This window comes from Ptychodera flava, chromosome 6, assembly GCF_041260155.1.
Source record: "Ptychodera flava strain L36383 chromosome 6, AS_Pfla_20210202, whole genome shotgun sequence".
Classification (NCBI taxonomy): Eukaryota; Metazoa; Hemichordata; class Enteropneusta; family Ptychoderidae; genus Ptychodera; species Ptychodera flava.
Window position 1 is genome coordinate 11,545,271 of NC_091933.1, and position 16,156 is coordinate 11,561,426.

The window sequence follows — 16,156 nt, forward strand, 5'->3', positions numbered from 1 at the left end:
TCACATGGATGGACTAACGGACTGACATGACCCAATCTATGAGCCCCCTGGACTTAATCTTTGGGGACTAAAAACTGTGTCACTGCATCCTTTTTGCAATATGAATACGATGAGAAACTAAATTTTTATTTTTCTTGGCCTTATACATGGGAGTCTATGGACTGCCTTATACATGGGAGTCTATGGACTGCCTTATACATGGGAGTCTATGGACTTCCTTATACATGGGAGTCTATGGACTGCCTTAAACATGGGAGTCTATGGACTGCCTTATACATGGGAGTCTATGGAGGTGAAAACTAAAAAGTCCTCTAACACGGCCAAATTTGATCGCATTTTGGAACAAATCAACGTGCATCTGTATGAGGTAGAGTACTATCATTGTACCAAGTTTGAACCAAATCGCTCCAGGCGTCTCTGAGATATCTGCGTGAACGAAAAAAGTCATAAAATATGCAAATGAGCAATTAATTAATAAGCCACACCCACCAAAATTTAATCAGATCTAAGTCTCATCATGATTATACCAAATACCAAATTGCATGACATTGGACCTAAGGGTTCTTAAGTTATGAGTGGAACAAAATCTGTCTACGGACGGACAGACGGACGGACGGACGGACGGACGGACAGACGGACACACACACAGACATTGTGGCGACAAAGGACACCTTTGGTGCTTCGCACCACGGTGTCCAAAAAGGGATCGAGACAGTTGGCAAGTAACTATCGTGGTATATCTTTGCTCCCGATAGCAAGTAAAATTTTTTCCAGAATTTTATATATCAGGTTATGTAAATGGGACAATATTTGTGAATATAGAAGTGAGGAGCAAGCTGGCTTTAGAGCTGGTTACTGTACTACAGATAATATTTTTATTATTCACACGCTCATCCAAAAATATTTAACTACTAAAAGGGGTCGCTTTTACTGCGCATTCGTAGATTTTGAAAAAGCCTTTGATAAGGTCAATAGAACAGCCATATTCTTTAAACTTGGTAATGCAGGTATAAAGGGTAACATGTATCGCATTTTCATTGTATTCCATGTATCAAGAAGTCAAATCTTGTGTTTTAACACCATCTGGTCTGACTGACTTTTTCAATTGCCCTGTAGGTGTCAGACAGGGATGTATCTTGTCTCTTTTCCTTTTTTCCTTTTTCATAAATGACTTGCACGAAGAGCTAAGGGTTGATCATATTTTAGGTGACGATGTCGGATGTTCAGTCGGAATGATTAAACTCTTTTACCTTCTTTTTGCTGACGACCTCGTACTAATGTCATACAATGCAATAGGATTACAACGTCTGCTTACCAAATTAAAAACTTACTGTGACAAGAACAAATTGAAGGTTAATTTAAGTAAAACTAAAGTTGTTGTCTTTAGAAATGGTGGAGTGCTGAGGAGCTATGAAAAATGGTTCTATGGTCAGCAGACGGTTGAGATCGTGTCTTATTATGTTTACATGTATTTAGGATTGGAATTGTCTTCAAGAGGCCTATGGTCAAGGGCTATTGAACAATTAGCAGACCAAGCATCAAAGGCCCTCCATGCTTTGATGATTAATTTGAGAAAATCGGGCCAAGTGCCAATTCCTCTGTGCTCTCAAATATTTGATACAAAGATTGTACCGATTTTACATTACGGATGTGAAATATGGGGCTATCATGAAGCCAAAGTTGTTGAAAATGTCCATATCAAGTTCTGTAAATTCTTACTTTCTTCACATTCATCGTATATTCACGTAGCTGTGAGAGGGGAGCTAGGTCGCCCTACTCTAAGGGCTATACGTTTAGTGACTGTGGTGAGGATGATAAAGTATTGGCTGAGAATTTTGAAAATGAATGCTGATCGGTATGTTTTGCAGTGTTATCACCTCCAGTGTACTATGGCGGAGGCAAACAAGGAATGTTGGGTAAAAAATCTTAAAAGAGTTTTATTAACATATGGATTTGCTGATACGTGGTGTAATCAGGGGGTTGGAGATGAAAATAGATTTATTTGTATTTTTCGGCAACGATGCTTGGACATTGATTTTCAAAATTGGTGTGAAAAGGTAGTTTCACTGGACAGATTGTCTAGCTACCAATTGTTTAAAACTGATTTGGTCTTAGAAACATACCTCACCATTGACATGAAACCTGTATTTCGTTCAGCATTACTTAAATTTAGAATTTCTGCTCATTCTCTTATGATTGAAAAAGGAAGACACTTGGGAATTCAAAGAATGGACAGGAAACGTCCGATGTGTATGGATAGTATTGAAGATGAGTTTCATTTCCTTTTCGTTTGTCCTCTTTATGTAGAACTCAGAAATCAATATATTCCAAGTTTTTTTACAGATCAGCCACTATCACGATATAAATTCATAAGAATTATGAACGCTATAGACCCAGTAGTTATAAGGAATTGTGCGATATACTTGTTCCATGCTTTTGAAAAAAAGAGCATTGTTTTTACAAGATTTATGATTGTAAATGGTTTTGCCTCTTTTATGACTGAAAATCTGTTTGGCAGTATCAATTCATGGATATACCTTTGACTCTCTAAGTGTTTGCTATGTATTGATTTGTAAGCTTGTACATTGGGCCGGTGGCCTGTAGTACTTATTGAATAAATACTACTATCTGTTGCAAGACACACCAAATATCAGATATGAGCTGAAAGTCCTCACGTGTTTCATGATATACTGCAGTTATGTGTATATTTTAAAACTTTGCCACATGTTTGCAACTTCAATGAAAGTGTTATGATCAACAAAATGAACAATATGCACAACAGATTAATTCTAAATGTCATTAAGTATACAAATATGTAATTAGCTGAAATGAAAATACTAAATTTCTTTGACTGCTGTCATATTGTATCACCACTTTATTGTATCACGTCATCCATTTATATCTTTCAGGGCTTATATATCTTGGTGTGATCAACATTTGTAGCAAATGTCATTACGTTTTGTGCAATCGTTCTCCAAGTATATCCGGTTTTTTTCTAAAATCATTAATTATGCAAATGAGCAAAAGTAAGCAAGCCACACCCACCAAAAACTAATCAGTTCTTGCCATTTGCGAAACAATCTATGTACCAGATTTGATTCTGATCTGAAGAGCCGCTTTTGAGATATCTGGCGCACAGACAGACAGACGGACAGACGCACACACAGACACACAGACACACAGACACACATACACAGACAGATAGGCATTGCTTCGACATCAGGTCACGTGTGTGAACACGTGAGCTAAAAATGACACCTCTACGACGTAGTTTGAAACTTAGAAGACAAGCAGAAAATAGAAATAAATCATTAGATATTCAAAGAGATTGCACATAAAGCCTCTGTGTAAACCGGTCTGAGGAGATGGCAAGCAAAGTTCTAGTCCATATTAACTGCCCTATAGTAAAAGTAAAAGAAACTTTCACTGTAGTACGTCCAGCTGCACCATGGATGATGTGACAGTTGCTTGTCATTGTAGCACTGAAGCAGGGATGTAGCCTTTACCTCTACCAGGTATTAAACAGAAGCGACAACAAAGAGGGCTTCGTAAGTGAGTAAAAATACGTTTGTATTATATTCTATTCATCAGTTATTAGACTTAAAGATCCGTCGCTCGAGGGTGCTTTTTACGCCCCAGGGTAGAGCGCACCCTCAAGCGACGGATCTTTCAGTCTATAAGTTGCAGGCCTTGCCTAATTAGGCACGTAACGGGTGAAAATCTTTGATAATGACTATGATTGGCTCAAAATTTCAGATTCATGAAATTTGGTGCTTAGTTTGTGACAGTGAGATGATAAAAGTATTATCAGTGTGGCTTTGAAGGAAATAATTGATCTCTCTACGAGGAAATAGAAACGATACAACTTTAGTTTGATCAAAAATGTTCCGTGTCTAAATTTAGATAAGAGTTTGAATAACTAAAAGTATTTTCAAATGAGATATAGTAAAGATATTGGATAATTTATTGATGATGTTTTAAATTTTTCATTGTATTGAATATGATATATTTTACTTGTTTTCTTAAATCAATACATTTATGTGTTTACGCATTGAATAATCATTAATAAACCATTTGGTAACAAGTACCTAATATTCTTTTTTATGATCAAATGACGATTTAGAAACGTATAGCAACGACACGCTCTGTCAAAACTTGTGAAAACAAACTTGGTAGCTGTTGTGGTGGTGAAGATGCTAATGTCGGTACTGTCGTTGTTGTAGCGCTGAAAGGTGGTGGTACGGTGGCGTTTATGGTTGTGTTGTATAAAATATTGAAAAGTCGCACAGAAATGAAGTCCTGGACTTAAAATAAGCATTCAAAGAAAGACAGTATCTATTAAGAAAGTTAATATCACAGGGAAAGACTACATCATCACATTTTACAAAGAACAATTTATAGATTAAAACGTCATACTCATAAACCGATACGTGTCCCAATATTTTAATTAGTCATGAAATGTCTTGTGGTTGTTTACATAATGGTCGAACTTTACAATCTTGTACGCTAACTTCACCAAGCCTTTCTCTTCTAACTTTCCATGTTTTAAGATCCAGCATAACGTTGGTAGACTACGGAAACTCCGAAACGGAAACTGTAATGCTGCACTGTGACTGAAGCCCGTTCGTGACTGATTTTTTGAGCCTACTTGTGAAGCATTTTGGCCCTTTGTTTGTCTTTCTTTCGCAGATGAGTTTTAGGTTTGTTTGTTTGTTCGTTTTTGTTTGGGTAACAAATAAGTTTCGGTTGTACGTTTGGAAATACATATAATATAGTGTTGGCATTCCTACTTAGATAGACCGTTAAGTAATATAATTTTCAAAACTATTAAAACTTAATACTTGGGCACACCCTAGAAACATCGGCCCTGTCTTCCTTACATGCCTACGCTCGTTTCATGGGTTCTGTGCACTTCAGCCTTGGTTGTACTTCAATTAAAGTAAATACAACTCCAAGCACGAAATCTCACTCTGTGAAGATCATTCAAACTGCTATGAATGAAGCTGGAACTGACTAACGGGAATGTGTGAGTATCGACTTTACTACTGCAGACTTCAGCTGACTTATGTGTAAGGAGTAGCATTGTCTTAGAGATTTGTGGCCCTGGTGATGTAGGACACACTATTCCACTGGGGCCTGTTGAAATAACGGTTGAAGTTTTGCCCTGAAATAACGCTTGAAGTTTTGCCGCAAGTTCCGTAAGTACTTTAATTTGATGTTTATGTAGTTAAACCTTAGACGGCTGTATCCACCTGAATAAAATAATCATTTTGTCGTTGAAACGACTTTGGGTACAATGTCACCAAGATAGAGTCGATTAAGTTTTCTACTCCCCACGAATCATCAGTGACGTCTTTTGCAGTGTTAAAAACTCGAATTCCAGATACCGTGTCACGTTATTTATTTTACGTGTATATTAATGATGAAAATACAGCGATCTGATTGGTGGCGGTGTGAAAATAACAGTGCTATATTCGCGATATCACACAACTCGCGCAGTGTCTCAGATCGAGAAAAAATCTCATTATATATATATGTGTGTGTGTATATATATATATAACATTTCACGCCAGAAATTCACTCCAATACTCTTACATTATAACTTAAAGTCAAAGTCGGCGTATATATTGCTAACTATAAAAGGCAGAGTTTTTACATTCTACACTAGCGACACGAATGCTCATAATATATCTAACGACATACACAATCACGTGCTCATCACCCGTCAAACAGATCAGAAATTGTCAACGCGTTTAATCAGTTCATGCAATTAAAAACGCAGCTACGATTTGATGAAACATGTTCCTTTATTTCATTCATCGATAAGCTCACAGTCTCTTGACAAGTCTTGGTGATACTTGGTCCATATATGTGATCGTCGTATGACTGTTTTCCTGTATTGTTTCAAATTATAACATGTCGTCTTTTACAAAACTCGCAAATTACTTCAAGTACACCGATCGATGCAACATTCCTTTCAACATTTAAAACATCCATTAATTATTGATAAGTTGGATAGGAAATTCTCGAAATGCAACTGTTAATAAACCCACACTACGATAGACAAATCATCCAAGCATGCCTACACGTACGTGATATTTGAAATTGAACAAACTTTCTCTCTTTTAAAGGCTTCACTGTGCATCTATGATATATCTCTCCATTGTTTTACGTGAATATTTATTAGCAACTCGAACAGTACCTTCTAGTTTACACTTTTTCAACTTTATTTATCTTGAGTAATAAAGTATTATTAGAATATTCTAGTAACTTTAATTGACATGATGTAATATAAACTTGTTAATTAAAGGAATCGTTCTACAATATATCACAGTGAAGATAACTGTATAGGACGTCGTAAACGTCACCAGTGTCTTTTTGTAAACTCAGTGAAAATCAATGTGTTTTTGTAAATTCAGTGAAAATAAGACATAACTGTAAATCTGTCCAGGGATATTTGATTAAGAAATAACATCAATTTAACATGAGGAGACGTATATTTACTTTAATACCTGGATAAATGAACTTATTACATATTGTAGAATATCAGTTAAAACACCATAAGATAATTGTTCCGAAGTCGTTAACCGGTGATGAAAAATCTGTTTAACTGTAGTTACCAAACCAACCCCATACAAACAATTCAATCGATGCAATGTACGTATGAAGATAAACGTTATAGAGAAGGACAGAAATACATATTAACGTTAGTTTCAAACGGTGACAATGACATACATCTTATATCGATGTCTGTAATAGTCTTACTATTCCATTGTGTAAAAGACAAGATAGTAACGCTGTCGGAGACTATCGTCTTTGCTCAATATCCAGATCATAATTGTCATATACCTTGAAAATTTGGAATATGTAGCGCAATTGTGAGACGCTACTCACGGTGAATTACGAATAAATAAAGTTATAAGACGATAGGTACATTACCAGGTAACGAAATCTATGATATAATGTCGAATGCAATTGATACCTTTATCATGCCATGCATAATTATAAGTTGCTAGAAAGATTGCATAGTTACATCAACGGATGATGGTGGAATCACTCTTCTTCGATCCGCTTATAAGCTAAATTACTTGGTTTGTGGTTATTTTTTGTTGTTAAGGTAGAATGCGCCTCAGGGACAGATATTCGGATTATCCTCTTTTTATTAATCTACGGCTTGTTGGGACCCATTTTGAAACTCCGGATTAGGGACCATTTTCACTGTCTTAATTTCTCGAAAATCGAAAATTGTATCCATCCCCATTGGGTAAACACAGAGACGGCGGCCATTTTGAATTTCAACATCCAGTAAATGTTAGGTAACTTGTTTCTCTAGTGCCAAACTTTGCACGGTGACCCCTGATATTCATTCTTGATTTGATATGAGGATAGTTGTAAATTTCATTGAGGAAAGTTTGAACAAAAGTTTAAGTCATTCACTTTCGAGGAGCATACTACCTTAAGTAAACGAATAGCATCAATGTATATCAAGCAAGGAAGAAAGGGAAACTTCATTTAAGCGAACTTGGAGATCTAATTTTGACATTCACTGAGCTATATTACAAGTAGCAGCTAATCTGACCAAGGAACATGAAAGGATTTCTTTCAACACTGCCCGTATTGTAACGTATATTATGGTGGACAATTTATAAATCTAAACTACAAGTCATCAGTCACAATGTACATGTAACTAGTGGCAGATTTTGCTGGTTCGTCAAAAAATTAAAAATTCGATCGCCGCCTCTGTACCTTTGCCGACAGCAATCCAGGAAACAATACTTTTTTTCTCTCTGGCCTTACCTGCGATTGACAACAAACCGCACAATTAAAACATTCAGGAGCATAGCAAAATGCATACTTTTACATTTGAGAGACGACATTGCCAAAATCCTATTTTTGCTCTGACAGGGAGATATAGAATTTAATGACCAGCCGTGCAGAAATGCGTTCCACCAGTATCACATATACTATGCAAATGTATTCTCCTACAATAAACAATTAATTGTGGAATTCGAAGAAAACCTCGTTTTTTTCAGAAAGCATTGTCTCAGACACGCGTAATTTCTGGATCTATTGATTCGTGCACTTTTACGTTGGTTGTGCACGATCAAATTATGTTTTGACTCAAAATCTCTTATCTGTTAAACTTGAGGACATGGTATGGCAGACTTATTACGGATTGACTCTGAGCATATCTTGCAAATTCCTTTTCCTGTTGATGGCTTCCTATACATGTTCAGGGGCTGTAGTGTCCGGTGAGAGAGGTGTACTCCGAATCATCCATTTTCGTTGTATCTTCATGTGCTTAGAATTGCGTGTCTAAAGGTTGGCAAGGTATTTGTTAACGGATTACATATATATCTGGTGTTTTTCAGCTTTGTTGCATCATCGCCGACATTTCTGAGATCGGTGACGTTCTTTCTAGTATCATCATTAGTAGTTTCATGACTCTCTTCGGGATCATATCGGCTTTTGAAGACTTATTGCAAGTCGCTAAATCTGAGTTCGGTCTTTGAATTTTGATCTTGATATTTATTCGTAACCATGCGGTTCCTTTCTATAGGTGCTACTAACACAAGCATCACTAAACCCGCAACGAATATAGAACCTCCAACGAATGTTCCAGTCACTAAACCTGCAATTTAAGTTGCTATGGAAAGTTTGTGTCGGTATTTTGGAATCTTCTTCCCTCCACGATGTTGGTAGATATTGTTGAGCTCTCGTCAACGGGCTTCGTAATATTCGTGATGGAGGATGTCATCCTTGAATTCACACGTACAATAATAACTTTAGCTGCGGTGCCCTTCATGTTCGTTGCTATACAGACGTAGGTTCCGGAATGTTCCGTTCGAGATGAGGTTATAAAGAGGGTGCCCTGACTGTTCATTCGCAGCTCTTCATAAACTCCCATCGTATCATTGTAGATAGTTCCATTCACAAGATTTCCACCAGGGGTTATCCAATAAACGCTTGGTTCGGGCACACCTGTTGCTCTACAATTTAGTTCTGCTGTATCGCCTTCATCGACACTAGTCACTCCCACACGTTCAGCGAATTCGGGAACAGTACATATGAAAGTTTCTGGTGACATGTCCATGACATTGAAACCAGCGTAGATCTGTGGTGTTCGGCATATAAACCCCCAAGACGAAATAAGAATGCCCTCTCCATAGTCCTCAATCGACTCAAATGGTCCTCCAAATCGCCAAAACGGATCATCAATGGTCTCTGAAACTCTATAATTCTCAATCAACTGACGTAGTCCACGCAGGCGGCAATCACATGCCCAAGGATTGCCGTAAAAACGAAGGTCGATGAGTTGTTCGCCATCGCTTGATAGAATGTTAAATATAAGCGAGTCTGACAGGAATGACAGCTGGTTCCATGAGAGGTCAATATATATGCGGTTTGCCAGAGTCATGCCCCTAAAAGCGCCATCACTAATGTATGAAAGGCCCATTTCTGCCAGATCTATATACACGTCCTCCGCAGATATCCAGCTGAATGCGTCGGGACCGATTCGACTTATGGGATTCCCCCTAAATTTGATTGAATTTCCTGACGTAAAATTAAATTTTGGAATCCTGCTTAGCTTATTGAAACTAAAATCTAAGTTCCAAATGTCAATATTTGGATTTGAAAAGTTGTCGGGAATAATTCCTATGTCGTTATGTGACAGAGATAGGAAGTGAAGTTCATTTAAAGACAAAATTACTGGAGGATGGTGCAGTTTGTTGTGATCGAGCTCTAATTCTACTAAAGGCAAACCAGTGAATATGTTGGATGGCAAATGTGTTAGACGATTGTGTCGGAGATACAATCTTTTCAGGCTGTGCATATCATTGAATAGAGTAGATGGTAATGTTTCCAATTTGTTGTTGTCCAGAACCAGCTCCATTGTGTTGGATAGTTTCCGAAATGTTGAGTGAAATACAGTTTTGATGCAGCAGCTTTGTAGCTTTAGGAATCTTAACTTTGTCAGTCTTTTGAATACTCCGTCTTGCAATTTCTTGATACAGTTACCATCTAGAGTCAAAGTTTCAAGCTTTGGTAAACCGTACACAGTCCGCACATTTGTTAACAGGTTGTTCCCCAAGTCCAAATATCGCAATGAGGTTATTTTCTTTTGCGTTACACTCGACACGTTAAGCTTATTCGAACCGTCGAAAATGCCGAAGGGTAAAGTTGTCAGGTTATTGCCGTTAAAGCTCAATGTGCGTAATTTGTTCAGTGTCTGATATATTGTGTCGGGTAGTGATGATATTTTGTTGCCATCCATTCCTAAGCGACGTAGATTTTGCATATCATCGAATATTGTAGTTGGTATTGCTATCAATTTGTTGTAGTCTAGAAACAACTCTGTCATGTTGGATAGTCCCCGAAACGTGGAAGGAAATACAGTTTCGATGCAACAGCGTTTTAAGTATAGGCTTCTTAGCTTCGTTAGTTTTTCGAACACGCCGTCTTGCAATACCTTGAGACAGTTACCATCTAACTTCAAGGATCGAAGATTTGGTAAATCGTTCAGAGTCGATACATCTGTTAACAGGTTGTTCGACAAGTATAAATGCTGCAATGAAGGTAGGCTACGCAATACCTCGATCGGTACACTCGATATTTTGTTGTGATCCATTTCTAAGCGATGGAGATTTTGCAAGTTGTGAAAGATACTCGCTGGCAAGGAAGTGATTTCATTGTATGAAATTGTTAATTCGTAGAGATTGCTTAGGCCAGTGAATGCTTTGGATGAAATCGTCGAAATCGCGTTATCGTTCAGGTATAAGTGCTTCAGCCGTGTCAGGGAACTGAACACATTTTCGGGTAATGTAATGACGTCATTGTAGTCAAGGTATAACTTCTCTAGACTGGTCAGTCCATGAAATGCTCCGGATGAAATGACAGAAATGGCATTTTTCCCTAGGTATAAGTACTTCAGCCGTGACAGAGAACTGAACACATTTTCGGGTAATGTAATGACGTCATTGTAGTCAATATATAATTTCTCTAGACTGATCAGTCCATGAAATGCTCTGGATGAAATGACAGAAATGGCATTGTTCTTCAGGTGTAGGTACTTCAGCCGTGACAGGGAACTGAATGCTTCTGGTAGAAGTGTGGTTATGTCATTGTAACTAAGATCAAGATTCACAGTTTCTGCTTTGATGCCTAACGGTAACGCAGTCAGGGATCTACGACTGCAGTCGACCTCGCCGTTAGATCTTAACCACAACCAGGATCGCTTCGAAAGTTTTGACTGACATCTACACGTTTGAGGACAACACTTCGTTGCTGTGAGGTATATAAGTATGAACAGCGCCACCAACGACTGAGTTGAGTATCGAACCATGGTGGCCAGTGTAGAAATGCCTTTCCTACAAATTTGTCTGTTGACAGAAAGCACAAACATTTGGTTACTTTGTAGAGTGTCACAGCTCCTGACTTCCATAGTGTAAAAGAGTGTGGCATCATTTTCTGATCAAACAAGACCCTTTTGCAACTTGCTGTGTTCACCTTTCTTTGTTTGTGTACGAAAAATAATCGCAATCATACCAATCCATAATCCAATGACAGTAGGTCGGAATTCGCAAGACAATAGTTGTAAACATAGACACAAAACAGCACAGAACAGACAGTAAATAGACGGTACACAAACAAAGTCATATTCATGAAAGAAAGATATATGGACCTCTGGTCAGAAGACCAAGAAGTGATGTCAGGTGTTTCGAAAATAGTAAGCGCATCCTGCCCCACATGTGGCACCCGCCATATATCAATCTATAAGTCAGATAGGTAGTGGTCACTAACTAAGGCCCAATGTCACCGATGCCATCAGTGATCATTTGTCGAAGAGAGATATTGTATTTATCTACCAGCTTGCGATACCTGCCAAAAAAGCGTTTGAATGTAGAGACAAGTCTTGCTCTGGTGTAACCTTGATTTAATAGTTTGTAAGAGAGATGGCCATGTCTCTCTACAAAATCATCATATGAAGTGCATGCTCTAGCATATCGAATAAGCTGGGAAATATATACCCCATAAGCTGGTGAGAGTGGAATATTACTTATGAGGTGTGGAAAATTGATGATACTAAAGTTAAAATCATCTCTCTTGTCATATAGCCTAGTAGAAAGGTGACCATTAGAGTCAAATTCAAGTAAAATGTCCAGATATGAAGCAGAAAAGGCCGTTTCTGTAGTTTCTTTAATCTCCAATTCTGGAGGATAAAGCTGAGACAAACGCGGATAAGGTGTTTAATCTCAGCAAGTAAGAACGTTAAAATTAAAAGCAGTTTGGTAATGGATCAGGGTTTAAATTCCTGACCGCTATGAAATACTTGAAAAATCACTGTAATGGATTCAGATTAGTTGTGTTCTCTTTGCGATCTGCTGTACATGGCTGTAAACGCGTGCGCATACGACTCGAGTCGCACTCGACGCAGCAGTTCACGGTGTGTCCAATACAACGTATAATGTACATAATATTGACCACGCCGAAAACGGCTTTGTCAAGTGTGGTCAGTAAATGCTAAAATACGGTACAACCGAGGTACAATAGCAATGATGATGACGAGGATGGTGACGACTGCGATGATGATGATCATGGTAATCATGAAGACGACGGCGACGATGGTGATGAAATGACGATGACGACGAGGACTATGATGATCATGATGATAATGTCGATGATGACAATAATGATAATGGTTTATCTCTCTTCAAATCCGTCATAAAACTGTCGAATTACAGTCAAATTCAGATCTTCAAACACATGGAAAGGAAGACAATCTCGACTAGGAAATGCAAAAAATATTTCACCGATGGATAATTGATTGTTAAATCAACTTTGCTTCGATAAGAGATCATTTTCAGTTATACTGAAATGCCAAAGACAATGGGACACGTTCTCATTTTGATCTAACAGGCAAATACTTCTTAACCTTTACCTGTGAACACTTTGCAAATTTGTGATGTCTGTTTTAAATACTGTAAATACGCACTACGTTTTCCGCATTGGAATTTTGAAAGCATTAATAGAATGTGTCTTTCTAGCTAGGGCAGTTGTTTTTCTGCGGCGAAGTTCCATTTTACGTCACTTGTCATTAGATGACATATAATTACGAGCAAACAATGCTGCAGGTGTGCGAAAGATTTACTTCATTGGAAAATTACTATCGTAACAAAATAAGGGGAATTGGGTTAATTGTCCTGAGAAGTTTCTTGCCTGTTGTGTACATGAAATTAGACTTAGGCCTTACGGTCAGGGATAAGTGAATAAAGGGCAGTATATCAGAATTCATGACGACATGTCTTACTAAAGTTTCTTTTTTGCTTCCTTTTTCCTTGTCCAGACCTTAAATTACAGTGACATGGTGGGTGGAATATGAACGGAAAGAGACTGCATACTGTGAACTTAAGAATTTGGAAATTCGCCAGGCAAAACAAAAACCATAGAGTTAACGAACACATTTGTACAAGGCAAGGGGATCGTCGAGCGAAAAGTTAGAGTCAAGTTTCCATGTACGCAAATCTAATAACCGTAATCAAAAACAGGGTTAACAACCCCCCCCCCCCCCCCGCTATTTCCCCTCGTCACCTCCGAGACCGAAGAAACTGGCATCCGTGCATTTTAGGGACATACAGTATTTGGGAAAAAATTGGCAAATCCGCGATCTCCCTTTCTGCTTTCACTGCTGTTTGAGTACACCTGACAAAGTAATTTTTCCAGATGGTAACTTAAATGGAACTACGGCAAAGGCTGGAGTACACAAGTGATGATGATGATGATGATGATGATGATGATGACGATGATGATGATGATGATGATGATGATGATGATGATGATGATAATTATGTTGATGATGAAGATGATGATGATCATGCGTGTACGGTGTATCTCTCTTCAAAACTGTCACTAACTTGTCGAATTACAATCAACTTCTGATCTCCAAAACCACATGGAAAGGAAATACAATTTCGACCGGGAAAGGCTAAAATACTTCACTTGATTGTTAAATTAACTTTGCCTAAATTAGGGTTATTTTAAGTTACACTACAATGTCAAACAACAGGGGAACAGATTCTCATTTTGATCTAACAGGTAAATGCTTCTCAAGCGCTAAGCTGCGAAGGTTTTTGCAAATTTGTGACAAATCTGTTATAAAATACTGTAAATACGCGCAACTTTTTACGCATTTGTACACTTATTGCATTAAAAGACTTCGTTTCTAGCTAAGGGTCTCGTTTCACCCCTTCTGAGGTGAAACTCTATTTTAAGTTACTTGCCATGCGCTACATACAATGACGAGAAAACCATGCAGCATGCCTACGAGAGGTTTACGTCAATGGAAATATACTGTCATAACAACATATGGGGAATGGGGCATATCGTCCTTAATAGCTTCTTGACTGTTTGTGTGTAAGTTGAAATTATATTTAGGCCTTAAGTTCAGGGATAGGTGAATAAAGAATGTAGAAATGTTTCATATTTACACCTACCTTTTCCCTCTTTACATTCGTGTTCTCTGAGGCAGTAGATCAGAATCCATCACGATATGTCTTCCTAAAAGGTAAAGCTCTTTTTGGCTTCCTTTTTCCTTGTTCAGACCTTAAATAACAGTGACATGGTGGGTGGAGTATGTACGGAAAGAGATGACATGTTGTGAAATTAATAATTTGGCAATTCGCCAGGCAAAACCTCTCATAGAGTTAACGAACACATTTGTACAAGGCAAGGCTGATTGTCGCCCGAAAAGTTAAAGTCAAGTCTCCATGTACCTAAAACGCAATACGATCTAAAGTATTGTCACTTTTCATTTTCATATCTTTAAATTTCAAATAAATCACATATTAAAAGTAAAGAGTGGTCTAGGTGTTACAAATAGGCCTAATTTGCATATACTAAATATAGATAGCCACTCTCTGTTTTAACGAATAGGTATGAATACAAAATGCCAGTATCAGCTTTCGAGAGGAAATGTAAGAATATCTCAACGAGGAAACAGGCCGAGAAGTTATTTGTTCAAGAAAGTAATTTCCTTCTCCTAATTTTGACACAAAAACGCAATTTGGATCTTGATCATGGTCCCAATGATAATCAGAAAAACAGAGTCTTCAAATAACAAATTAAGACAAAGTAATTTTTTTTGAAATCAGTGGAGATGACTACGGTAAGACCTGTCAACAGAAAACATTACAGCTGTCTACAAAGCACTTTTGGATGAAAACAAAGAAGATTGTACGAAAGATAATTAGTTTTCACTGTTTGTCCAAGGATTGATCGTTACAATCCTGATCCCCAACAATCATGAAAATTGTACTTATTGTATGCAACGATACCAACTTCCGATTTCTTGATGGTTCAGATGACGCATATCTCATGCTGCTTGATGGAAGGTGAAAATGAACCCCCACAAGTGGTGTATCAGAAAAGAATTGTTAAAGTTTGAGAGTCCGAATGTCTGTCACCGAGGGGCTTTCTACCTTAAGGTAAATGAGAACGCCATCATACTGAAAAGGAAACAAGCTTTTGCGCTGTTGATACACCATCGAAAGCCGACTGGGACAACAGAACAGTACTGGCGAGATATGTGTCACTGCAAACATCAAAGTCCGTAAGGCATGAACATTTATTTAGGACCGGGATCGGGATTGACGTGTTTAAAGTCCCACTAGCTGTAACTCTTGAAATTTGTAGACCTCAAAGTATCTTCATGTTCTCTCCTGGTTTCTCTGAATTCTACCCTCTGAAGGGATACTATATGGGTTTTTACTGCATTGGGAAACCATTCCTTGTGAAACGTTTGACAGTTGAATTCAACTTCTGACGATTATTTTGATTTCCCGCAAAAGGAAACAGAACATACAATGTCACAGTTGAAAACATTCACCCCTATGCATTACATTAGACTACTCTCTGTGCACTTTATGTGAAGATTTCAGTGCAGATGCACAGCGTCCACGGTTTTTGCTTTTTGGCATTGGGCTACAATTCAATGTTTGGGCAAACATTTAATCGCAGTGTAAGCTTATCATGTTCAAAATTACACATACAGTCCCAGCTGGCAGTTAATAATAAGTGTATACACTCACCTAAATTAGGACATTCTATCAAACTTATTTTAGCTTGAAAGTAAAATCATGAAAATAATGCTAAAAGTTAC

At 37.9% G+C, this 16,156-nt stretch overlaps 1 protein-coding gene across 1 annotated transcript; it reads right to left on the minus strand.

The window, feature by feature from the left end:
• Positions 1-5,788: 5,788 nt before the first annotated feature.
• Positions 5,789-14,591, minus strand: LOC139134840 (insulin-like growth factor-binding protein complex acid labile subunit). The gene is made up of 2 exons (XM_070701900.1): positions 14,493-14,591; positions 5,789-11,381 (listed from the first exon to the last, which is right to left on the minus strand). The coding sequence occupies exon 2, from the start codon at positions 11,342-11,344 to the stop codon at positions 8,648-8,650; it is 2,697 nt and encodes an 898-aa protein (XP_070558001.1). The 5' UTR covers positions 11,345-11,381; positions 14,493-14,591; the 3' UTR covers positions 5,789-8,647.
• Between the last annotated feature and the right edge of the window lie 1,565 nt (positions 14,592-16,156).